Source organism: Chelonoidis abingdonii, chromosome 23 (assembly GCF_003597395.2).
Source record: "Chelonoidis abingdonii isolate Lonesome George chromosome 23, CheloAbing_2.0, whole genome shotgun sequence".
Taxonomy (NCBI): Eukaryota; Metazoa; Chordata; order Testudines; family Testudinidae; genus Chelonoidis; species Chelonoidis abingdonii.
The window spans coordinates 14,334,772-14,361,774 of record NC_133791.1 but is presented as its reverse complement, the minus strand read 5'-3'; the positions used below and the strand labels follow the sequence as shown (position 1 = coordinate 14,361,774).

The following is a 27,003-nucleotide window of genomic DNA, read 5'->3' as shown; positions in this document are numbered from 1 at the left end:
ATGCTTGTAAAATTAAACTGCTGACAGAAGTGCTGTAGCCAGCATTCCAGCCACGTGCACACAGACTAGCTCCCTGGTACCTCCACCAAACTTCTCCTGCAACTTGTGCTCCTACCTCAGAGTTCCATATATCTTGCTCCAGCTCCCCGGAAGGTTAGGCTGCTAACTTATGGGCAAGATGATGTTATAAGAATCGTATCCCACTCCCAGAAACACATACAAACTCCTGTTGGTTTCAGTGTCTAAGAGCAGAATCTAATCCTAAAACTTCTCTCCATTTTCTAGTCTAGGCTATGGGTCTCAATCAGTGGTTTCCAAACTGGTCTGCCGAGAGTGGCTGGTGATATGGGAGAAGCGGTGTCCAGGGGTTTGAGATGTGGTTGTCACTATGAAAAAGCTTCGATGTCACTGGTTTAAGCAGAACCAGGAAAAAAAAACAAACAAACAAAACAGTGAACAAAATTGCCTATTGCAATTCTACACGCTAGATGGCAGTGTGATTTAATTCTCAATTAAATAGGTTATTTTTGCAGGGATTTATGCTAACATAGTGGCTGGCTGTACAATACTGCATGGGCATCTTCTGCACTGTTTCCATTTTAAGGAGATAGTGACCAGAAGTATTTCTGAGTAATATTTGCTGTCAGCAATGGGGGGTGGGGGGGAGAGAAGAGTATATTGCTCTTTGCTACTTCAGTGTTATGTTCAATTTCAAACTGAACCTAGGGAGAGCACAGCTCAGGAGCTACACACATTCACTTGCAATAAAGCTGTATAATCCTATGAACCCAGTATTAACAGTGACAACCCCTCTGTTGGTAGTGGCACCAGAGCCCTTATTAGACTGAATGGAACTAAACTTGTCTTGAGCTCAGCAAAGGGGCAACCTAAGGCCAGATTCCCCAGTGGGTCTTAGGTGATTAAAGTGGCAGTGAAGCACCTAAATCCAACACGTAGGCATCACTGCCATTCACAAAACCACTGCTCTGGAGACGCCTAAGTTTCCACCGGTGATGTCCCCTAGACTCCTAGGTTTCTGCTGCTGCGCATGCACACAGCTGCCAAAGTCCTGACACCGCCAAGCGACTTGATGCTTAACTCATACCCAAAACAAAGTGAATGGGCAGCTTTGCACTTGAACAGCAGCGCAGCTGCTAGGATTGAAACAAGCAACTGATGCATAGAGTCAGAGTTTAAGGCCAGAGCATCTGACCTGTCTATCACAGGCCGCCGCCGCCACCACCCATCACGTGCCCGCTAAACCCAACCACTGGAATGAGACCACAATATTACAGCCCACAGGAGACTAGACAGACTTATGGGCCACAGGCAGAGAATAAATACATAAATAATAATAAAAAAATCCCTTTGCATTTGAAATTTACCAGGCATCAGCCACACACATGCGTAAGAAATATAGTTTTTATTTTAGTTTAGTTAAAAAAAATAATCGTACCACTGAATGGAAGTAGTTTCTGAAAAAAAAAGCAACAACTTTTAAATTCATCTGTATAAACATTTGCTAAAGAAAAGCAGTACAAGAATGGAAGAAACTAATATCTTTGAGCAGATAACCATATGAAAAATAATAAAGCCTCTACATCCACCAATGGGTTTCTTCTTAAAATCTTTTACCAAAATACCAGGTTAGTCGAAAAGCAATCACACAATTAAGTTTTCATGATGAATATGACAATCTGAATTTTGCATACCAGTGGCGTGGATTTTTTTAAACATTTTTTGCAGTAAACATCAACACTTAAAGGTCAAGTGTTCCATTTTCACACTTCACTTCCTCATCTGAATGACTATGTTAAGGGTTAGTTAGGGCTTTCCATGCTTACAGGCAGGCATAAAACAATTCTATTGGTTTTCATTACAAACACCACTTAGTGCAATGGAAGTTTCTGTGTATTCCAGTTGACCTCGTCATAAATGCAGTTAGAGACATTAGTTACGTGTATGGTTTCGTTACAAAATCTGAAAGGACCAAACACCGGTGATTAGAGTTTGTCCCTTTATTTTAAAAATCACAGTGCATGCAAAAGACATATAAAAGCACTTTTCAGAGAGGTGTTTTTCCAGCCTGAATGTTGATTGGTAGTTAAAGAGCCGTAGCTGTATTCAGCAAGTTCCCCCAGCAGGCCCGTGGCTTTCCCCTCATTTTTTGCACGTGACCAAAATGTTTAGGCCTGATACTGACATATCCCCTGAGTTTGTTCTCCCAACATGGCTCTTTCTGCACAGGGAACAGTGTCGACAAACCAAGTGAGGTGACATACACAGGATTATTCCAGCGTTAGCTGCATCTTCCAGAACTAGGCTGTGGTTTTTCCCCCCAAACACCTCGCTACTAAGTGTTTATCAAGAGGGAATGCAGAGAGAGGCGGAGCCTTGCAGCACTTGGGTCTCAGGTCAGCAATATGCCAAGCAACTCCTGGAGGTGCTGTGAGTCCTTAACTCCCACTGCCATCAAAGGCAGCTCAGGGAACTGTCCAGATTGTAAAATTGAGCCCTTAGTGTGTATAACCATTTAGGACTAGTCTCTGGTGCTTAGCATCTCACAGAGGGGCAGGCCAGCCCTGCTCAAGATCCAACTTCTCATCCCACCCCCTGGTGAAGGGAGGTGGCCTGGTCCTCATTGTATGGGCACAAAAAGTTTCAAGCAACTCATCCAAGGCCACACAGTGAATCAGTGCCAGAGGTAAGATTAGAACTCAGCATCCCCAGCTCCTCACCCCACCTTCAGTTGACTGACCATGCTGCGGACTTTCCCACAGACGATTCTTGGAACGGTTTCAGCTACGGGCCTTTAAAGGGACTGATTTAAAGCATTAAGTGTAGAATGTTTCCAGAAGACTACGTGCACTCACAGCCGCCTGAGGCACTTCTGCACAAGCAGAAACTGCTAATCCAGAGTCTGGTACATTCAGTGCCAGGGGCATAGCCACAGTGCTTATCCTACGGTTTGGTTTACAAAAAGGTTCACAGCTAGAGAACACACACAAGTTCAGAGCACATTGAACGTTGCTTTTTTTTTGTTTTTTTTTTTAAAAAGCATTGTTACACCTGCAGACGCACATCGTCACAGAACAGCTAACAGACCAATGGGAAACCAAGTCTTCACTTGCCATATTTACAGTGCAAGGAAGCAGGATGATAAACAAAACTGCCAGCAGCCCGTCCCTGAAGGTGGCCCAACAACTCTGGATTCACAGACAAAAAAAATGTTCTTAGAAATTGGTCCCTTCAACCATCACCTATACAAATCATCCTGGATCTTTCCCAGACAGTGGTTCGCTCGGCACCTCCTTGGCACTCTGTACCGTGGAAGTCCTGTCCAGGGCTGCCGCCCGCCCCCTGATCATTGCTTGAAGGCGGACTGCAGTTCCTTAAAGGCGGCTTTCCTCTGCTTCATCTCCTCCGCCTGCTTTTTCTTCTCCTCCTGCTCAGCTTTGATCTCCTCTTCGAAGCGGCTGGCCTCATTAATAGCTTGGACCTGGAAGTTCAAGTGCATTTGGCAAGGGAGTCAGAAGAGCCCATCTCGCAAGGCCCTTGGCAGCAGGATTTCTTACAAAAAGTGTGAGCCAGAGCCTAGTGGAGTCTAAGGGAAACTTTCCACTGACTTCAGTGGGTTGGGAATCGGGCCCTAACAGCGAGGTTTCTAGCCGGCCCTTTGGGCACTGCTCATCTACAGAGCACAATCCAACCCTGTCGCATGTGAACCAGCAGGACGTGCTGGGCCACGGCACCTTTGCTGTTCCGGCTGCAATTCAGCAGCCTCGCAAGGAAGAGCGGATGCCATAGGCAGCAGCTTTGCAGGCTGCAAGCCGAGCTCTACCCTTGGGGGCATGCAGCTGCCATTGACTCACATAGGCAATGCACGGCAATGAGTGTGTGGGGGGAGTCTGGCTCCAGAGGGGCTTTCTGTTAACCGTCGTGTGACGCACCCTAGTTATATAGGACATCTGAACACTGGGTACTATGGTCAGAATCATCTACCAGTCCTGGCACACATGTTCCCTGCCCACCCTTTACCTTGTGATAATGAAACATGCCCTCATGTTCCCCCTGCCCTCCCCGACATCACGTATTCCCCCATCCCCCTCCTAGCTGCACTAAAATGACTTCAAATTGTATTTTGTTTCCCCCCTTACTTTGGCCTCAAAGAAGCTTTTGGCTCCTTTCACGCCTTCCGTGGAGACGTCGATCTCCGAGAGCCGCGCTAAGGCGTGAAGCCCGCTGTCTTCCTGCAACTCACCCGCCGCGGCTTTGCGGAAAATCAGGAGAAACTGCCAGAGGGAAGAGGCACAACATTGTAGTAAGTGGAACTAGGCCAGAGGACCTAAGAGAATAATCCTGCGAAGTAAGACTTGCCGCCCCATGGTGTTTATTACTGACCACAACCAGGGCCCCACTGCACTAGGCGCTGTGCAGACACATAGGACAGTCTCTGCCCTGAAGAACGTACATAATCTCCGCCACCAAAGAGAAGGAAAAGCTGAAGTGACTTTCCCAAGGTGTCACAAGCCAGCAGTGGCAGAGCTGGGAGACGCCAAGTCTCCTCAGTCTTGGTCCAGTGTCTTGCCCACTGGACCTGGCCTGATACAAAATGTTCAGGGTCAGTTGTATCAAGCACAAGAGTGCGAGTTAGGAGATTGCCACATTAGTATTTTATTTAGCTCCTGTAAGACCAAGCACCATAAATATTCATCTTGTGAACAATACTGAGCTGTATCACGTCTGCTGCACATCTGCTTATTAGTATTTTAAAGGCAAGTGCCGAGATAACTGCATAGAGCAAGCCAGCATGAATGCCAGCCGCTCAGGCTTGCATGCAGCCATGTCCCTCATAGAGAACGAAGGCTCTGGCAACTGCCTGGACAGTGCGTAAGACAGGAATGTAATTCCCTTAGCGGCAAGGCAAAGCAATGCACTCAAGTCTCACTTCTCTTTTTGGAAGGGGATCTCATCTGATCTGCAGAGGCTTCATTAAGACGCCCCGAGAGCGGAGAACTTTGGCACGGATGCTGTTTATAGAGGCAAGCAGCCTGTCTCCCACAGGAAGCATGTTTAGGGTGATGCTATCCTGAGGGAGCACGAGGGTCTCTGTGCAGTCAGCGTAAAGCCCTGGAAATCTCCTGCAAGGAAGGAAGACTTAAATGCAACGGGCTGCATGTCCACATGAGTGTCCTACCCTGGGGCTGAGACTCAATGCTGGAGAGACCTAGAGAGCTGCAGGAATGCAGCAACCGAAACACAACTGCCCTGTTAGACTTATCCCTTATTCAGATAGCCCGGCAGGAGTGCACAGTGCTTCACAGGCGGAAGAATATATTAATGCCTTCCAGGAGCTCACAATCTAACAGACATAGCGATCCTCCCCTGGGTGGGGAGTCCAGGGGAAAGACATTCTGAGGAGAGCAGGCCTAACGGTTTCTTATATTATCCTAGACAAGCTCCAGAGATGAGATTGGCGCCAGCCGGAGTGTCAAGAGGGGGTCTGAAATGAGGACAACGAGGATGTGTGATGCAAAGGGGGAAGGAGGATTTTGTAGGTGAGATAGGCAGCACAGGCAAAGGTATAAGTGGAGGGGGGAAAAAAGGACACAGAAGCATCAAGGCAATAGCAGAATTAGGGATGTAAATATTGGTTAAAAAAATTAACCAGTTAAACGGTTAAAATTATATCAATCACAGCGCAGCGTTGTGGCCTCTAGGTTGACGTTGCCAGCTGTAACGCCGCCTGAATGCAGCTTCTCTGGCATTTCAGCACAAGCTTCTCCCCAGGACACAGCTTCTATAGACATTTATACGGGGCACGTGTTGAATTCTCCTGCCTTCGACTGGGAGGCCACTCCCTTAGGGCTGTGGCAGGAGAAACAGGCTGGGAGATGTGAAAACTGAATGTGCACAGCACAGATATTCAGTGGTGGAGGGTTTGGAGGCACATGCAGCATGATTAGCTACACACTAACCGAGGGTACAGAGATCACTGTGGAGCCAGTGAAGGAGCAGTTGTCCTGCCCTGGCAGAGAAGAGAAATATCTAAAAATCTCAGTATCCCCAGAGAGGATCGGGTGCTTCCATGGATCGGGCACACAAACCAGAATGGGCGTACTGCCCTGGAGCCCTCGCCTGGATATGCTCACTAGAGAAGGCCTTACTTACCTCCCGGAAGCTAAGTTTGCCGTCAAAATCTTCATCTACTTCTTTGATCATATTCTTCAGCCCAAGATGAGTTTGTGATGCTCCTAGTTTTTCCATCATTAGCTTCAATTCCATCAGGTCAATGAAGCCATCTTTCCCCGCATCATATCTAAGAGACAGAAACAATAACTACAGAGACCAGCTTCCCTTCAGAAGTAGCTATTTCAGATCCTGTGAATTTGCCTCTGTCTTATCAGCACTCTTCTAGAAGGCCCTGTCCTATCGCTCCCCATCAGTGCTGCATTTGCAAGCCCACCTGTACCGTCTCTCTACACTGGGGATTCATCAAATACCACAGAGTTAGTGGAACTCAGGGACTTCAGTATCAAATGATCAGGCCTCTCCCAGTAAAGCTAAATGTTAGCTTAGCTGAAGTCTTAGCTGTCCTCCTCTGTGGGCAGTAGCCACTAGAGGGAGACATGATCACACATGATGGTGAAATTTACCTTCCTTTCCCCACAGGGCCATGCAGCAAACCATCAGGAGAGGCATATATAACATACTAAGAGTGAAATCCAGCAGAAGTGATGCACAGGGTTAGTACAGCCCCTCAAAACGTAACTCCACAGAGCTTCATTCCAGCTTGCAAAGAGTGAATCGAAGAGCTTTGCCTGGAGCCCCTGGCCTGGGATTGAACTACACACCCAGTAAATGCAATCCCCTTCCTGCTTGGGACCCTGAAGCTCTAACTTTCAATGCCCTCTCCAGCAACACAACACACACACTGTAAAAGCAGCTACAGTCACTGGCATTCAGATCCAGCTTAGGAAGCTGATCTACTGCCCAATGGTACAATTTCCTCACTGCACAAAAAGCACAACGGGAAGTTCACAGTCCAGAATAAAACAGGTGCTTAAAATCATGGATCTGCCTTTGTCTCTTAATGGCCTACCCCCATGCACTACGCAGCCTGTTGTCACAGAGTGCAAACAAGAGTTAAGGTAAAGCTCAGCCTTTCAATTCTACTTAGTGGATGAGTCCGTTTGCTTTCCAGCCTCCGCTCCAGGGAATAGCTGGAGCTTATCACAACGTCCACAAACAACGCCAGGCTAAGAACAAAGACCAGACTCTGCGTGGGTGTGGAAAGAGCTTGGGGCCATGCCAACCCGAAAGGGCAAGGCAGGAAGCATTTCGACACCGCACTACTGATGGTACAGAGTGCAATGGCCTGCAAACAGACAAGGACAAAGTGAACAAAGGAAGAAGTTGCAGGGTTAGTTGTGGGCGGTTGTTTTTTTCTTTGCATCATTAAAATATTTCTTCTACTTATTGATCCAAAAATTGTACCGGGGGCATAAACAAAAGCAGAACTTACTACAGCACTCACGACAAGACTAGGGACAGCCCCAGAAAGTGAGCAGAAGTTCAGGTAATGTGCTGTCACTTCCTTCAGCAGAGATCCCCAGGCCAGAAGGGACCACTGTGCTCAACCAGTCTGACCTCCCATATAACAGGCCAGGGACTGGCCCCACGATCATTCCTAGAGCAGAGCTTTTAGAAGAACACCCAATCGTAATTTTAATATGGTCAGTGATGGAGAATCCACCATGAGCATTGGTTAATCATCCTCCCTGGCAAAAATGTATGCCTCATTTCCAGTCTGAATTTGTCTAGCTTCAACGTCCAGCCATGGGATTATCCGTGAACCCTTTCTCTGCTTGATTTAAGAGCCCGTTATTAAACATTTGTTCCCCATGCAGAGATTTATAGCCTGTGATCAAGTCACCTTTTTAACCTTTTCGTTGTTAAACTGAACGGATTTAGCTAAATAGATGGAATGGCAGCACTTTGGCAGTCTCAGAACACACTGTATCAAGCAATAGCTCTTAAACGGCTTGGCGGAAAGAGAGCGAGAGAAACTTGGCACAAGCCTCCAGGCCTGGCAGCTGAGCTGTGAATGTCAGATATGCAGAGCCCAGCTGTAAGAGGTAGTCTTACAGATCTCCAGCTGGTGGCTTCAGCCTGTTATAGACACATCTTTATGGAGCTTGGCTGCTGCACTCCAAGTTGAGTACTCAGGAGCAGGAATTTTGTTTCCCACTCTGAAGAGGGGGAGATGGTGCATTCAGGTATGGAATTAGCTACTGGGACGGGAGGAAAAGCGATTAAGAGTCTGCACGTTCTAGGAAAGCCTCTCCACCCCCTCAGCATGCAGATGATCTGCCTGGTGAGCTGTATAAAACCTTCCTGTTAAAGAAATGAATAGTGGAAACCACATACCTCCCTAGAGGCTTATGATAGTGAGGATTTAGATGAAGATCTGGGTCCTCTAAAGTCTCCCAGGTCAATGAATCAGCATGTATTTAAAAATAGTAGCCAGAACGTAGATAGCCAGGATGTGGCTGGAAGCACCTAGTATTGAAACTTATCACCAGGCATGTACCAATGGACCTCAAAACATCCTCTGTCTCCTCTCTTAGTTTCATCTCTGGCTAGGCATTCTCTGTAACTAAGGAGTGCATAAAGAGAGATGAAGTTTTATCATCCTCAGATGCAGCCCCCCATTCACGCTGCAAGAGAGCTGTAGCTGCAATTATTGGTCAAAGTGTTGCTTATGATCCACTGGGTCCTGGACCAAGGGTTCCCCATAAGGATGTCCAGGGTTCCCCATAGGGACGCCGATATCCCACTATAATAATAGGCAAAGTTCACTGGGAATATGCCCCATAAATCCCATCACAGAACACGTTTGTGCTGCACGTTTATAGCAAGCATTAAGATGAGACAGGCCGTGCTTTGGTGGCTTACTATGGCTTTGGGTGTGTTTCAAAACCACCAGAGGCATGCGTGACACCACTAAAGGCACCCGACAGTGTCTTTTAATAGCATCTAGTTTTACTTTTGACTTAAATGAGATTGGTTTGCAATGGTATTTGAGCCCTCCAGGACACATCCGAGTGCTCCACTTGCTCACCACTCTCAGGGTTTAGAATGCACTTGCATTAACAACCCCACTAAAAGGCTCCCTGCAGGGGGGAGTGGATGCTTTCCGACTGATACTTTGTGTTTTTTCTGAAACAAATACTCCAGATGCTTTGCTCCCCAGTGAAGCGTGCACCACTTAAGCTGAAGAATTTGTTGTAGTACAAGAAGAGCTTTTCCAGGTAAATCTTGCACCATTACCAAGCACGGAAATTGGTTAGACCTGTGCCTTGATAATCCTCCTTCAACCTAAGCCAACCTACTTTTGAAATGGTATCACAGCTGTACACGTGCTTAGAGTTGAGTGGATTTAACTTGCTTCATCATTATCTGAAGACATCCTACAACTCTGCGTAAGTCCTACAGGGTAGAATGTGCACTTGTGCTATACGAGGTTCAGTGCTTGCATTACTTGGCATATATGAGATTTCTAATAAAGTGATCACTCTAAGCCCATTCAATAATACTAAATTAGAAAACATAGTACTCCAGAGGCAGATTAAATATAGGATTGGTGGGTGCATCAAGACAGCATCCATACTAACGTAGCTAAGCACATCTGTTAAGGAAGGAGGAAAACACTGCACTTCAGTTGTTGAATCATCACAAACTCTTAAGAGAAGTTTAAAATCTAAATAAGACATTTGAATCTCCCAAACCTTTAATGTTTGGGACCAAAGACAAACCTGGATGGAGCACACAGACTACAATCGAGGCAGACAACTGGTGATATGTAACTATTAAATAAACGCACTAAGCAACAGGACTGAACCCAGAGACGGTCGTCTCCGCCAATATAATGCGGTGGAATAAATAACCTAAACATTCTTATTTATCATTCCTCTTTCTGCCACGATGTCCAGACACTGGAATGTTGTGCTAAGACGAAGGATTCCTGCTAATATATATGTCTATGTTGACAAAAGAGACGTGTATGTTAAGGCATAGATTTCAGAGTAGGAGCCGTGTTAGTTTGTATCTGCAAAAAGAACAGGAGTACTTGTGGCACCTTAGAGACTAACAAATTGATTTGAGCATAAGCTTTCATGGGCTACAGCCCACTTCATCAGATGCATGCAGTGGAAAATACATATATATACACACATATATCTTCCTATTGTATTTTCCACTACATGCATCCAATGAAGTGGGCAGTAGCCCATGAAAGCTTATGCTCAAATCAATTTGTTAGTCTCTAAGGTGCCACAAGTACTCCCGTTCTTTTTTCTTAAGGCATAGAGTAGTTCTTCATCGGTTTTCAAAACAGAAGAGATGGACAAAGGATCAGTGTTTTAACAACGACTTCATTTCTATTGAGCAATGAGAACTGGTGAATCAGCTTACCTGACAGACACTGGTACTAAGAGTGACTATTACGCTGCTACGCCATTTACCTGTTCCATTAAGACTGGTTTAGAACAAGGTGGCTGTACTTTAACAAATCAGAATAGTTTGTCCATAAACTAGAAGGTTCTTCTGATTACGGTGAAGTCTTCATACCAACTCTTATCTGTGAATCACTGTCGGGCAGCCAACAACTGCAGAAGTCACAGATGGAAACGACTCTTTAGAACACGAAGGCCCACTCCCTGCAAATGCTAGATTAATCTGGCAGGCTGTCTAGGAAAGCAGATTCAAGTTATAGCCATATTCAAAAATTGCTTTCACAAGGCACAGCTAGTGAATTTGTTTGAAGACCTTGATGTTTTTTGTCCCTAGAATACATGTGCTGAAGTTACCTGACTTCCCTAAAGAATCATAGAAGATTAAGGTTGGAAGTAGGGTGACCAGATAGAAAATGTGAAAAATCAGGACAAGGGGTGGGGGATAACAGGAGCCTATATAAGAAAAAGACCCAAAAATCAGGACTGTCCCTGTAAAATCGGGACATCTGGTCACCCTAGTTGGAAGAGACCTCAGGAGGTATCTAAGTCCAACCCCCTGCTCAAAGCAGGACCAACACTAACTAAATCATCCCAGCCAGGGCTTTGTCAAGCCTGACCTTAAAAACCTCTAAGGATGGAGATTCCACCACTTCCCTAGGTAACCCGTTCCAGTGCTTCACCACCCTCCTAGTGAAATAGTGTTTCCTAATATCCAACCTAGACCTCCCCCACTGCAACTTGAGACCATTGCTTCTTGTTCTGTCATCTGCCACCACTGAGAACAAATGAGCTCCATCCTCTGTGGAACCCCCTTTCAGGTAGTTGAAGGCTGCTATCAAATCCCCTCTCACTCCTCTCTTCTGCAGACTAAACAAGCCCAGTTCCCTCAGCCTCTCCTCATAAGTCAATAACACACCCCAGGCACAATTTCACTAAACACCTGGTGTTTGAGAGTAGGTCCCAGCAACATCAGGCAGGAATTTCTACATCTGCTTCAGCTAGATTGTTCAGAAGGACAATTTATAGGTTTGATCTGGATGATCGCTGCACCTAGCACAGTTCTCCCAGCACTACTTGATAGTTCCTCATCAGCGGTTCTCTTAGATACTGGGCATTTTTCATCTTCAAAGCCCTTTGCAGACATCCTCCCAATGCCCTTCTGGGACAGGCAGATATTCTTACAGGTTTATAGATGGGGAGAAGCCCATGGTCGGAAAGCTGAGTTCAGAACTCAGGAATTCCTGGCTCACCATTAGAGTTGGTGATCTGGAGCCGGTAGCCCCAATTTCAGAAGTACTGAACTCCAGCTGAATGGCAGCCCCTAGCAGCCCCACTTGCTTCAAGATGGTACAAGGTGTTAGGTTTGTAGAACCAGCAGGTCAACGTCTGGTCTACAAAAATGAAGCCAGAAGAGTGGTGGATTTAGAGTTTGTGGGGCCTTGGGACCCAGCCAAGAAAAATAACATTGTCTCTTATCTCCCCCCGCGCCCCCCGTTTTTCATTTTTTTTCTTCGTCCTCCTCCTATATTATAAGTAATGGGAAGTAAATGAAAATAAAGTGAGGTACACTGATTGGGGCAGAGGATTGGGGTGCAGGAGGCAGGCTCTGGGAGGAGGTTTGAGTGTGGGGTGCAGGCTGGGGCAGGGAGCAGGGTGCAGGAGGGAGTGCAGGCTCTAGGAGGAAGTTTAGGTGTGGAGTGGAGGCTCTGGGCTGGGGCAGGGGTGCGAGAGGGGAGCAGAGGGGCAGCACTTACCTCAGGCAGCACAGTTCCCAAAGCAACCGACATACAGACCCTCTGTCAGCGACTACTAGGTGGAGGGAGTTAGGGGGTCTCCACATGTCACCCCCCACAGCTCCCACTGGCTGCAGTTCCTAGCCAATGGGAGCTGCACAGTCGGTGCTCGGGGCGGGGGCAGCAAGCAGAAACACCCGCCCTTTCGAGGGGCCACAGGGATGTGCCGGCTGCGTCTGGAGCAAAGCGGCGCGGGAAGAGGGACGCAGTGTGGTCAGGAAGCTGTCTTAGCCCTGCTTCGCTGCTGCTGGCACGTCTCAGCATGCCCCTTGGGTGGAGGAGGGCAGCAGGTCTCCGTGCGTTGCCTGGGGCGGGGCAGCCTTTGGAGCTGACTCCTCCCCCCCACCAGAGGTGTACAGAGATGTGCCAGCAGCCAGCCACTTCCGGGAGCGAGGCATGGGGCCACTGACCATGGCATGCAGGCAGCCTGCCTGCCTGAGCCCTGCTGCGCCGCCGGCTGGACTCAGGGGCAGGTTGTCAGGTATTTGTCCTGCATTTTGGGAAGCCCCTCTGTGGTTGGGGGCCCCATGCCACTGCACGGTTTATTTCATGGTAAATCCGCTCCTGAGCCGGAAAATATATCAGGTGCTGGAGGCGGGGAAAGAGTTTAATCTTCCACTTTGCCAGGGTTGGAAACAAGCTTTGCACAGCACTGGAAAGATGGAGCTCGCTGCTTCCCAGGGATCACAACGCTCTCTGTTAGACACAGTGCATCAGGAAGCGTCCCTTAAATCTCTGCATGGTCCCTCAGACGAGTAGAGCCTTTCTGGCACTGGCCCAGGGATTAACAGAGCAAAGGCCTTGGATCAGGGTAATTTCCGGTCCTGAAAGCGAGATCTGAAAACACCCCAGGCAGTTCTCATAATTGTGCTTAGGAGTTTGGGAATGGAAAGTCTCAGCTGTGCCTTGTCTGGTCCTGTGTGAACAGAGACCTGCTTCTGAATCCTGGCTGCCAGTGGGGGGCAGTTTGTGATTCCAGACACCCACGCTGCTAGCTGGCTACCTTGCAGCACAAACAAAGGCTTAGTCATTTTACACCTTTATCGGGAGTTACTGGCAGCAGACCAACATTCCAGACTGCCTCCCATTAAGTATCTTGCCTGCAGAACATTCATCCAGCCCCAGAGGACAATGCTCCCCGCACTGAGCAGAAGAGAGGAGCGCATGGGGCTGCCCCGACAGCCATGTCTCTGTTCTATTCCTTGTGGACAACTTAGCATAACTCATAACTTCTCCTTGTGTGTGGAACACTTTCTCCCTCGCATGGGAAGGCCCGAAGATCCCAGCGGCGAGTCTCTAGCCTCTCTGGCTGTCCTGGAGTGAAATCAGACCCATGAAACACAGACCTGGGGACAGGTCATAGAATCATAGAATATCCGGGTTGGAAGGGACCTCAGGAGGTCATCTAGTGCAACCCCCTGCTCAAAGCAGGACCAATCCCTAGACAGATTTTTGCCCCAGATCCCTAAGTGGTCCCCTCAAGGGCGGAACTCACAACCCTGGGTTTAGCAGGCCAATGCTCAAGCCACTGAGCTATGCCCCACCCCCAAGGAACCCACCAGTTGTGCTGGCTTCAGAGTGGCAGCAGAGGGTCCAGCTTCTCCTCTGCAGGGCGCTGAACGGAACCATTTAATTCCCCTGTTCAGAATTCCCTGACGCAGCCCCTAGAGAATTAGTGATCCACATGGCTGGGATCCTCGAGATGCTGCAGTGACTCGTGCGTTGGAGAGGGTGGACACAGCGAAGAGATTCCCAGACAGACGTGTATCCCTTGGCTTCGCTCCTCCAAGAATGCCTAAAAGGGCCAGGCCAAACCGGCCTTGCAGGGAGGGGTCAGCCTCTCCCACCCCTCCCTGCCACAGTAGCTCCAGGGAGGATCAGCTGGAGGGCAGTGCTTTGGGGCCACCTCAGCTGCTGACTCTGATCCTAGTGCTAAGCACCCAGCAGGGAAATTGGGCTCTTAAGATGTGGACCAGTCAGTGCCCCCACTGCCCTCAGCGGCAGAGGGACTTCTCAGCGCTGTCCAGCTGCAGGAATCCGGCACTTCGCCACCGTCAGCAAAGCACAGGCGATCCAGAAAACATGCCCGTGCCCACCTGATCATTTCCTTTCTTCTACCAGGAAAGACCAAAGATTGGTCTCACCTTGTTCGTTACCGCAAGCAAGACTCTCTTCCCTTTGAGGGAGCGGGGAAGAAGTTGTGTTTAGGCTCTGCAACAAGCAGTCGCTGGCATGCCTAGCAGCTTTGAAGCTGTCACGCTAGGGGAGCGGAGGCCTTTCAGAGCAGAGCCTGTAACTGAGCCAGCCTGTGACTCAGGGCTGCAATTTGCTTTGGTAGCAGCAATGGTTCTCTCAGGTAGGGTGACCAGATGTCCCATTTTTATAGGGACAGTCCCGATTTTGGGGTCTTTTTCTTATATAGGCTCCTATTACCCCTCACCCCCATCCCGATTTTTCACATTTGCTGTCTGGTCACCCTCGTTCTTGGACCTCTCACGCCACATGCTCTGTGGACCTTCCTACTATAGAAGAAGAAAGGAAGTTCTCATGGAAGCCTGGATACATTTGGTTGAACACGTAGTTAATGACAAAGCCAGCCTGGGAGAAAAAACAGCTTCTCTCTAGACTGGATTCTCACCAAACAGCAACAAATGCAGCTCCAGTGCAGCACCTGCCTTGAAGATCCCACCCTGAATTAGGCACATGTCCCTATTTTCCCCTTCTTTAAATTATTCTAGGGACCCATTTTAACTTCAGTGTGTTAGCCTGGGCTATAGAGCAAATCTCCCCTCTTGATAGCATGACTCACTCTTTGCAAGCCAGGGCTGGTAGCCGATCTCTAGCTGAAAATCCCGCCGTCCTGTATGTAACTTCCTCTTCCTCAAGTCAGCGGGGTCAATTCAATGCAGCACTTCAACAGAGCCTCTGTCTGGCTAACATTAAATACACACTGTGGATGAATTATTGCAGTGTTGCAAATTCCCACTGTTTCCTAATTTGGAAAGGGGGATTACCTCTCCTGGAGACAGGCTTTAATTGTGCTCCTAATCTCTGGCTAAGTGGTAAATGACCCTATTATTAGCAACCTCAAAAGCAGCATCATTAGCACATTTCTGTGTCAGAAAGGTCAATCAACGGCTCCTTCAAATTCTTTGCTAGCAAGCTCTTCCTGCTTGCCTTACTTAAGTCTTCCCCAGTTCTTTGTCTCATTAAACAGGATTGTCCCAGGAACCCTTCATAATTTAAAACAGCCATGTTTACCAGTTTGGTGCCAACAGATCTAATAGGGATTTGGCCAGGCAAAGAGGACAAGGATGAACTGTGTTAAAACCAGGCTCCTAGTTAGAGAGAACATGTCCTTGCCCTGGTTTAACCCCATTCGCACTGGGTTATCTTTGCTGGCACCAACCAACCAGGATTTTTTAAAAGTCAGGACGTAAAGGCGAGGTAGATGGAATCTGGCAGGTTCCAAGATTCTAGAACCTTGGAAGTAACGAGGCTGCAATCAGAGGTGCCAGATAGGAGGGTATGGAGAGTTTCTCTCTCTGAGGAAGAAGTATCCCCCAATCTGCCAACTCCTTTCAGGAAGAGAGCATGGAGCAGAACTCAGCAACAACTAACAGCATTTTGTCTGACATTGTATATTATACTGTAGGCAAACAAGTACTGATTAGATCTCTACCACAGCTGCTTCAGGGAAGAGAGATGACTAAGTATGTGACTGACCTATACTATAGAAGCAAATGACTGTATTTCCTGTGTCTTTCTAAGCCCCTTGTTCTATGGTCTCCTTATAAAAATACTTAATTGCTGTAGCAGAGAGAAACACACACATACACACACCCAAGAGACTGCAGAAAGCAGCGAGCTCATTTCACATTAAGTTTAAAGGTATTTGAAACTTACTGAACTAAACGCAAGTATGTTGACAGTAACGTGGCCTTTTGAGCTGCAGCTAATAAATGCAGAACCAAAAATACACCCCACAACTCAGAAGAAAGCCAATGGGGGTAGAAGAGGAACAGCCTGCAAACACATAACGGAGGAGAAAAGCAGAACTAGAAAAAAATACCAGCACCAAAGGAAGAGAAGTAAAACCTCTAAAGCAGGAACAAGCTAACACAGCTCTGGAGGTGGATTGACTTTAACCTTTACCTATGCAGTTCTGGTGATGAGGAAGGAGAAATAATTGAAGGCTAACCCTTTTGTTCTTTAAATGGTTAGGGGAGAAGAACTTAACAGAGGGATATTCATGGGCAGAGCATTACTTCTGCAACCTTTTCATTTTACAAGGTGTTTTAATTGTTACTTTCCCTTCCGGACATCTACAGAAATGCCTTAAACGGACTTAGGAAGGAGGCGAGCGGTGAAGTCAGGGTCCTCTAGGCTCTGTTACACACACACACGCTCACCCCTGGGCCTTGCAGGCTCTGCCACAGGCCAGCACAGCTACACTATAAGCGATTAAAATCTCATGTGGTTCTGAGCAAGTAGCAGTTTGCTGAATTCAATGCAACATCTAAGCGACTGCCTGAGGGCCTGATCCAAGGAAGTCAACGAGACACTTTCCATGGATTTTGACAAGCTCTGAATCACATCTCGGGTTAATACCCTGAAAGGGAAGCAGGAGGAGGGAGAGAGAATGAGAAATAGTCCGTTCAGTAGGTTTTAAAAATGAAGAACAAGGGAGATCACAAAGCAGCTAATTACAAAATGCATGGGTAATGCTAGGAGATCCCAGACCGGTAAGCCTTACTCACAGGAACTGTCACAATGATTATGAAAAGTGAGCTCTGGAAACCTTAGTACAAATACACATTTAGAAACAGAATGACTCGTGCTATGATTAATCACTTCCCTAGCACTGCGATGGCCTTGGGCACTGGAGCACCTCGCTTCCTCCTGTTCTCTAACTGTGGCATATAACAATTTAGTCTCCCCTGGGCTCTGGTGCTTTGGTTTAGTTTTGGTTATTGGGTTTAGCGTGAGGGTGCTGGGTGGTGTCGGTGGTCTGTAATATACCAGAGGTCAGACTAGATGAGCTGATTGTCCCTTCCGGTCTTGAACTCTACCACTCCTTGATTCCACTAGGATCCATGGGGCGAGTATATACCTCAGGCCTCAATGGAGAAAAACTTCTCTACCAAATGTCTGTTAACATAATCGGAACAGGGGCAGTCTTGTCACTGAAAAAGACATCTGTGGCAAAAGAGGAGCAGCACATTCATCCATGTCAATGATAAAATCTTCAGCAAACAAGTCAGATGCAGAGAAATTAACCCAAGAATTTGACAGGCATTGCCACTGCTCTAGTTTTCGTCAATATATAGACAACACAGGAAAATCCAGAAAGTAACCTGAACTTGTATTCTGGCTACCTGAATTTGCCAGTGGTTTGGGGATTTGGAATTCTCTAGATTTTGCTAGTTCTCCAAGTTACGCCAGCTGCGCTGGCTTGATACACAAGAATGCAATTTGCTTTGCTTTACTCTGCAATCTTGCCTTACAGCTCCCACACAGACTCTCATTCCTCATGCTGCAGCAAAATGCTCAGAAGTGTGTTCAACTAAGTAACGTAAGAACAAATGAGGCTAGTGTGTAGAAACTGCTCACTCTGTAGTTCTGTAATCAGAAGTAAGCGTTACAGCTGGGCCAGAATATGGCCAGACACAGCTTTTGGCCAATAATGCAGCATTTCCTCATTTTAGGCTGCAACTTACAATGCCTATCCCTGCACAGTGGGTTGTACTCCAATTTTAAAAGCACACACACAGGTCAGAACTGGTCCAAAATTAAGATCTCAGTAGCTAGGAAAAATGTAAATTTCAGCAGAAACAAATTAACCCCAAACAAACATTCAAAAACAATGCAGAACTAGGACAGTGCAAAGTAACTGGAAGTGAATTTGACTAGGAACTTACTGTAAACAAAAGCAGAACTAGTCCATTTTTAATGTCCAAGCAGAAAAACAAAAAACAAACAAAAAAACCCATCGTAGTGAAAAGTTACTTATTCAAACAAAGCGTTTCCAGCAACATTTCAGATTTTGTAACAGATGAGGAAACGTGTTTTTTACCCCCCCAATAGTATCTCCCTTAGTTCCATCACTGTATTTATTTTAAATCAGTGTCAGAGTTTAAAGCCAGAAGGGACCATTCGATCATCTTGTCTGACCTTCTGTATGTCACAGGCCATTAAAATTCACCTACTTACTCCAGTGTGGAGCCCAATTAAGAGCTTATGGACCAATGGCCTAAACAGCCTTATGTTTTTTTAGTGCCACCACTCTAGTTAACACACACAAACTCTCTAAATATTTGTTCCTAGACTGATTTAGATAAACCCTGTTTAAATAAATGGCTAACAACATATGTCATGTCTCAGCTGGATGCTAATTTAAAACAGTTGAGCAGGAAAAGTCAAGATTTAAAGAGTAATGACAGGCCCTTATATTGATGGCAGTAACATACACAGAGCAGCATCCCTTTCCACTTTTTTCATCCCTGTTCCTACACCTATTGAAGCCAATACTAAAACTCCCAGCAGTGGTGCAAAATTGGGCCCTTGAAGCATTACACAATTGACCAGGAACATTATGGGATTTTTCCACGTTGCTTTGAAGCATTTGGTGCTGGCCAATGCCAGAGGCAGGATTCCAGACTATATGGCCCATTGATGTGATCTGTATTCCTGGAATTTTAACTTCTTACACTGAGACAGTAAGAAGAACGAGAAGTCTTTGTGGCACCTTAGAGACTAACACATTTAATTGAGCATAAGCGGATGCAGATGCATCCGATGAAGTGGGTTTTAGCCCATGAAAGCTCATGCTCAAATAAATTTGTTAGTCTCTAAGGTGCCACAAGGACTCCTTGTTCTTTCTGCTGATACAGAGTAACACGGCTACCACCCTGAAACCTGAGAAGGTAATGTTTGAACAGCAAGTTACATATAAACCGATTTTCACAGAGGAGATCCAGCCTGTTTTACTTTTTAATGTTGCAGCTTGTAACTTAACCCATTGCCTGCAGAATTCTTATGTTTCCAGAAGATCAAAAGTTACTCTTCAGTTTCCATGAGAAATTTCTACAACTCTAAGGTTTATTCTCTGATAGTCACCGTTAGTGACTAGTGACAACTTATTTGAAGCACACTAATGCAGTAATTATCAGAGCGCGAGCCTCAGGAAGGACTGAACGGAGACCAACCGAAAAGAGGAATATAGCAGAAATTAATAGAGCAGGAAGTGTTGCTCTGATGTGTGAAATTTATTGCCACGTCAGGTTTTTCTATGAGTTGCCGCCTATACTCTATTGCCACTAAAATAAGCAATGTCTGCAAAGCATAACGCCACAGGCATGGCTGGGTTTGTTGGGAAGAGAGAGAAGGATTTTCTTGTTAAATCCCAAACGAGAGCAAGTCATCTCCAAATCTGGAAGCGGAACGAACACACACACACACACACACACACACCAAGATTTCCTAAGCTTTAACTATTACAAAAGCAGTGCTGGGTATTATCTCAGCATGCAGCAGAAATGCTAATCACCCTCACACCACTAGCCCTTCTTGTGCAGGGTCAACTTCTTCTGTAGAAGTCTGGAGGCTTCACACCTTTGCCAGACTCACTTAAGAGGAGAGAGGAGTTTGTGCAGATATCTTTTCCCTCTTCTATCCATAGCCATGTTGCTCATCCTGCTTTACAGCCTCTCTAATGCAGCTAGGTCTGGCATCTTTTAGGGGAGGAACTGGGGAAGTCCTCATGCTCCTAATGCAACCATTCTTTCTCCCCCCAGCGTCACATGGCTGTGATCTCAAAGCCTGCCAGAAGCCAGCAGAACAACCCCCCACTACACCTGTGCATAGGTCAGTGATGCCCCAAGGGGCAGATTAGTGTCCCAGGGAAATTCTCCCCCAAGACAGAGTTTGTTCTGCCCCGGGGGCAGGCAATGAGGATGGGGAAGTGGTTAGATTTGCTCCCCAGGAGGGGAAGGAAGGGGGCTGGATTCCCCCAACCAGAGTTTGATCCACCAGGAAAACAGGTGTCTCTCCCCAGAGGAAGGAGGACTTGGGAGGAAGATCTCCATCATCTCCACCCGGTACTCAGTGTTTGCAAGTGGCTCCATCCATGCCCTATTGTGTGTGGTTGGGGGGATCCCTTTCTCCCCCGGCACAGAAGGTCCCCACTCCCTCGGGCTTTAGAGGGGTCACTTTCCCAGTACCCAGCACCGGCTGCGGCGGGGAGAGCTGCTCAATTCCTCAGTCCTTCTCTTCCCTGGAACTCACTGCACCACCTTACATGGCCCCCAGACCCCCATGCGTTCCCTGTCCTGGGTGCTCCCTGCCCGCCCCATGCCCACAGGCCACCCTCTACACCCCCAGCCGCCCCCTGCGCCAGGAACCCACTTCCCGCCCCCCCCGGCCTCAGCCGCTCCCTGCCCCCTGGACATCCCATATGCCCCGGCCCCAGGTGCTCCCTGCCTGCCCCATACCCCCGGCCCCTGCCAGTCCCTGCCCACTCTCTGCCCTGAGAACCCCCCGCCCACCGGCCACCCTCTGCCTATTCCCTGCCCCCCCCGCCCTGGACGCCCCATCACCCCGCCCCAGGAGCCCCTGCCCACTCCTTGCTCTCCGGACACCCTGTGCCCATGGCACCCCTGCCCCCACAGCCCGACACTCACTGCACCCACCTGCCGCCCCACGCCCCCGGCACTCACTGCCCGCTGCCCCTGCCCGCCTGTGCCCCGGCCAGTCCTGCCCACCCTCTGCCCTGGGAACACTTGCCCCCAGGACGCCCCTTGCCCCACTGGCTGCCCTCTGCCCCACAGCCCCAGACACTCACTGCCCCCAGTCTCCTGCCGCCCGCGCCCCGGCCCTGGGCACTCACTGCCCCCACAACACTCACTGCCCCCGTCCCCTGCCCGCCCCGGCCGGCACCACTGCCCCCAGGCCTCATCTCCCCCCAGGCCCCTGCCCACCCCAGCCCAGGCACTCATTGCCCCCCAAGTCCCCCCCCAGCCCGCGCCCCAGGCACTCACTGCCCCCCAGTCCCCCGCCACTCCGCGGCCCCGGCCCGGGCACTCACTGCCCCCCCTGCCCGCCCCGCGCCTCCCGCCCCGGGCACTCCCTGCCCCCCCGCCCGGCACTCCCTGCCCCCGCCCTCCTGCCCGCCCCGGCCCGGCACTCACTGCCCCCCGGCCCCTGCCCGCCCCGCGCCCCCGCCCCGGGCACCTCTGCCCCGCCGCCGGCACTCACTGCCCCCCGGCCCCGGGCACTCACTGCCCCCCCGCCCCGCACTCACTGCCGGAAGAGACGCTCCATGTCGCGGATCTGCCGGCGGGAGAACTGCGCGAACTCGGTGTAGGGTTAAAGACCTTGCGCGCCGCCCGGCGAGAGCTCCCGCCGCCCTGGTTGAGCTCCGTGCGCCGCTGCAGCTTGGCGCTCAGCTCGCATCCGCCGCCGCCCAGGGCCGCGCCGGGCCGTCGGGCTCGGGCTCCGCCGCCTCCCCGTTCTGCCCTCGGGCCCGCCGCCCTCCTCGATCTGCAGCCGCGCTCACTGCTGCGCAGCTCGTCCGTGGCCTGGTCCCGGCCAGCCGATACGCGCGCCTGGCGCGGCAGAGACCTGCAGCGGCGGCGGCGACCGGCCAGCTGATTAGCCGGCCCGCCCACCCAGCGCCGCTGACTGACAGCGGGGGCGTGCGGCGGACGGACCACACCAACACCGGGGGCGCGCACAGGACAGGCCAGACGGGAGGTCGGCACGGGCAGGGACAAGACAGGAGGGGCAGCTGGACAGGGCTGGGCAATGGACAGACAGACGGGGCAGGTCGGTGCACGGTGCAGGGCAGCCAGGAGAAGGCTGGACAGGGCTGGGGCACAGGACAGACAGAGGGGGCAGTGGTGCACAGTGCAGGACAGACAGACAGGAGGGCAGGCTGGACAGGGGCTGGACACAGGACAGCAGTGAGGTTGGTGCACAGTGCAGGACAGACAACAGGAGGGGCAGGCTGGACAGAACAGCGGCTGGGACACAGGACAGACAGGTGAGGTTGGTGCAGTGCAGGACAGACAGACAGGAGGGGCAGGCTGGACAGAACAGCGGCTGGGACACAGGACAGACAGGTGAGGTTGGTGCACAGTGCAGGACGGACAGACAGGAGGGGCAGGCTGGACAGGGCTGGGGCAATGGACAGACAGACGGGGCAGGTCGGTGCACGTGCAGGGCAGCCAGGAGAGGAAGGCTGGACAGGGCGGGGCACAGGACAGACAGAGGAGGGGCAGGTTGGTGCACAGTGCAGGACAGACAGACAGGAGGGGCAGGCTGGACAGGGCTGGACACAGGACAGACAGGTGAGGTTGGTGCACAGTGCAGGACAGACAGACAGGAGGGGAGGCTGGACAGAAAGCGGCTGGGACACAGGACAGACAGGTGAGGTGGTGCACAGTGCAGGGACAGACAGACAGGAGGGGCAGGCGGACAGACAGCGGTCGGCTACACATGGACAGGACAGACAAGGTGAGGGTTGTGCACAGGCAGGACGGACAAGACAGGAGGGGCAGGCTGGACAGGGCTGGAGGCAATGGACACAGGACAGACGGGGCATCGGTGCACAGTGTCAGGCAGACCAGGAAGAAGGCTGGACAGGGGCTGGGCACAGGACAGACAGGGAGAGTTGGTGCACCAGTGCAGGACAGACAGACAGGAGGGGCAGGCTGACAGGGGCTGGACATAGGACAGACAGTGAGGTTGGTGCACAGTGCAGGAACAGACAGACAGGAGGGCAGGCTGGACAGAACAGCGGCGGACACAGACAGACAGGTGAGGTTGGTGCACAGTGCAGGACAGACAGACAGGAGGGGCAGGCTGGACAGAAGAGGGCTGGACATAGGACAGACAGGTGAGATTGGTGCACAGTGCAGGACAACAAACAGGAGGGGCAGGCGGACAGGGGGGACAAGGACAGACAGGTGAGTGGTGCACAGTGCAGGACAGACAGACAGAGGGCAGGCTGGACGAACAGGGGTGGGCATAGACAGACAGGTGAGTTGGTGCACATTGCAGACAGACAACAGGAGGGGCAAGGCTGGACAGGGGCTGGACCAGGACAGACAGGTGAGGTTGGTGCACAGTGCAGGACGGACAGACAGGAGGGGCAGGCTGGACAGGGGCTGGGACACAGGACAGACAGGTGAGGTTGGTGCACAATGCAGGACAGACAGGAAGGGCTGGCTGGACAGAACAGGGGCTGGGGCCCAGGACAAAGCGACAGGTAGGTCTGGCTGGACAGGACAAGGGACAGAGAGACGCATCAGGTTGGTGCACAGTGCAGGACAAACTTACAGATGGGACAGAGGGTCAAGCACAGGTCAGAAGGACAGGAGGGTCTGGCTGGACAGGACATGGCTGGAGCACAGGATAGGAGAGGTTGGTGCACAGTGCAGGACAGTCAAGCTGGACAGGATATGGGCTCTGGCACAGGACAGACAGACGCATCAGGCGCTGCCCAATCCAGGACAAACTCAGGCTGGTGCCCAGCACAGGGGCTGCACAAACAGGGGAAGCTAATAGGCTGTCTCTCTTCCTGATGCTCTCCTAGTCCAAGCACCTCCTTTTAAAGAGAGGGAGTTTCCTTCTGGAGCAAACGTTAGCAACCAGCACAATTCTCTCAGCCTCTCCTATGCCCTGCACCCCAGCTGAATCATTCCCTGAGGGAAGCAGTCACTGGTGTGCTAGTCCTCTACACTCCCACGCGCTACTCCAGGAGTTCTTAAACTGTCTCATAAAGTGGCCCACCGCTTAGGGAAATACTGGCCAACACACCCCTTCCTCCCATTGGTGCTGGTGTGGGTCTGATGGATGGCTGCTGTTTGGGAACCATGGGTCGAGTGATTAGCTAGTACCAAGAGCCTGGACTCCCAGCTATATTTTTATCTCTGCTACAAACTTCCTGTGGGATCTTGGGCAAGTCACTTAAGGCCAGATTTTTAAAGGTTGTTTAGGCTTCTAACTTCCATTGATTATCTTTGTGAATCTGAGCCCTGGCCCTTAAAGTATCTGTGCCTGGCCTTTGCTTGTTAAACAGGGACAGAGAGAGAGAGAGTCTCCCCCTTAATTTGTGTTTTGAGATCCTTGAATGGAAGACACCACACATTTGCAAGCTAATTACGCCCTTGCAGTGTTTTATGACCATATTGTGTGTAATAATGATCTATCTGCCCCGGGAGATTATGAGGCTGCTGTAGGCAGGGAGGGATAATGGATTAGCTGGTGTGTGTAGAGATGTCAAACTAGTATCTGCCAGCATTTGAAAGAGACTAATAGGTTGGGTTTTTTTAATACCGAGCATTGCTATGATAGCTGAACATCTTACAACAATCACAGACAAGGTAACATCACAGAATGCTACAAAACGACGAGCACGCTTGGTAGGCAGGCCTGAGAAGGAATTGTACAAGACAGTAGCTTTGTAAGAGCTAATCATTATTATTGCTGCATTTTAGTATTCAGATCGCAAATCAATTTACTTTGCATGTTAAATGTTCATTAATCAACACCATTAAAGGAAGCCTCTATTGGGGAAGTCCATTTCACTGTCCCTGAAATGAATTAGACGAGGAGATAGATATTTTATTTAAAAAAATACAACCGCTAATTGAGGCTCTCCCTCCCCTACAGTGATGAACTGAACTTTCTTCTGTCCTGTCAAGCTTCTCCTTCTGCTGGAATCCCCTGCAGCCAAGTCATAATCCTGTGTTTGTGACACTGGTCTGTTGCCGTGATAGTGATTGTGATGGGCCAAACTTGGCACCGGCATAGCATGGTTACCCAGGAAGAGCTGGCTCACATGAAAAAGCAGCCAAGCCTCCACTGCCTCCCCCAAAAGAGTCTTTTTTAATTACTATCAAGAAATAAATACGTGCGTATATTTATATGCACAGAAGCACCACTATATGGGAGCTAAGTGAATGCCAGCATTAACTGACAAGTTAGAAAACTGCTGGTAGAAACACTGTATTTATATCCTTATATTAAATTAATATTAAACACAAAACAGCAAACTATCCCCATGTGAAGGAAAGATAGGAAAAACAGTAAGAGGCCAATATAGCTCCATCAGGAACTCTGTAATGACCTGCAAATAAAAAAAAAAAACCCTACAAAAAGTGCAAACTTGGACAAATTGCTAAAAGAAAAGTGCAAGCATCTAGGGACAAAATTAGAAAGGCTAAGGCACAAGAAGAATTACACCTAGCAAGGGAGAGAGAAGGCAATAAGAGGTTATTTACATACTTTAGTAACAAGAGAAGGACAAAGTGTAGATCCTCTACTTAGCGGGGAAGGAGAGCTAATAATGGATGACATTAGGAAGGCTGAGTTGTTTAATGCTTATTTTGCTTCAGTCTCCACTAAAAAGGTTATTTATGACCAGATGCTTAATACAATTAATATTAACAAAAGGGGAAAGGAATGCAAGTCAAAAAAGAGAAAGAATGAGTTAAAGAATATTTAGATAAGTCAGATATATTCAATTCAGCAGAGCCTGATGAAATTCATTGTAGGGTACTTAGAAACTATCTGAAGCAATCTCGGAACCATTAGCGATTATTTTTGAGACCTCACGGAAGATGAGTGAGGTCCCAGAGGACTGGAGAAGGGCAAACAAAGGTCCCATCTTTAAAAAGGGGAATAAAGGGAACGTGGCAAATTGTAGACTAGTCAGCCTGGCTTTGACACCTGGAAAGATACTGGAACAAATTATTAAACAATCCGTTTGTACGCACCTCAAGAATAGGGTTATATTGAATAACCAGCATGGATTTGTCAAGAACAAATCATGCCAAATCAGCTTAATTTCCTTCTTTGATAATGTTCCTGGTCTAGTAGACGGGGGGTGAAGCTGTAGATGTGATATTTCTTAATTTTAGTAAGGCTTTTGATACAGTCCACATTATAGTCTCGTAAGCAAACTAGGGAACTTACTATAAGGTTGGTACAACACTGGTTGAAAGACCGTACTCAAAGAGCCGTTATCAATGGTCGCTGTCAAATTGGGGGGAAAGCATCAAATATGGTCCTGCAGGAGTCTGGCACTAGTCAACATTTTCATGAATAACTTAGATAATGGACAAAGAGTCCTGCGGCACCTTATAGACTAACATGTATTGGAGCATGAGCTTTCATGGGTGAATAGTGCTTCTGATGAAGTGGGTATTCATCCATGAAAGCTCATGCTCCAATACTTCTGTTAGTCTATAAGGTGCCATAGGACTCTTTGTCGCTTTTTTCCGATCCAGACTAACACGGCTACCCCTCTGATACTGTCCACTCTTTTATCTAAGTATGTTATCAAATTTGCAGATGACACCAAGGTGGAAGGGGAGACTAGCACTTTGGAGGACAGGATTAGAATTCAAAATGACCTTGAGAAATTGGAGAATTGGTCTGACATCTACAAGATGCACCCACAATTTAATTGCTGATGCAAAGCAGACTATTTCAGCAGCTGCAATCAGGTAGCTAGAGCTCAGTGCCTGCAAAACCAGGCAGGGCTACAGAGCAGCTGAATACGTAACCCTTAATGATTGCTTTGCGTGTTCAATAAGATAAAGATTCTTCTTTTGTTTCCTTTAAATTATTCCTCTTTGGTTCAGGTCTTAAGTTTTCTGGCAACAGAAATACTTTTGATAAAGGTG

General features: G+C 48.9%; 1 protein-coding gene across 1 annotated transcript; it reads right to left on the bottom strand.

Annotated features, from left to right (window-relative positions):
- Positions 1-1,404: 1,404 nt before the first annotated feature.
- EFHD2 (EF-hand domain family member D2) lies at positions 1,405-21,759 on the bottom strand. Its single transcript, XM_032779574.2, has 4 exons — positions 21,612-21,759; positions 6,172-6,319; positions 4,158-4,292; positions 1,405-3,499 (listed from the first exon to the last, which is right to left on the bottom strand). Exons 1-4 carry the CDS (start codon positions 21,629-21,631, stop codon positions 3,365-3,367), a joined length of 438 nt encoding a protein of 145 aa, XP_032635465.1. The 5' UTR covers positions 21,632-21,759; the 3' UTR covers positions 1,405-3,364.
- Between the last annotated feature and the right edge of the window lie 5,244 nt (positions 21,760-27,003).

Coding starts and splice junctions, on each gene's coding strand:
- EFHD2 (XM_032779574.2), bottom strand. CDS start 21,631: ATGGAGCGTCTCTTCCGGCA. Junction 6,320..21,611: donor ATGGAGCGTCTCTTCCGGCA/GTGAGTGCGGGG, acceptor TCTGTCTCTTAG/ATATGATGCGGGGAAAGATG. Junction 4,293..6,171: donor GCAAACTTAGCTTCCGGGAG/GTAAGTAAGGCC, acceptor TCCCTCTGGCAG/TTTCTCCTGATTTTCCGCAA.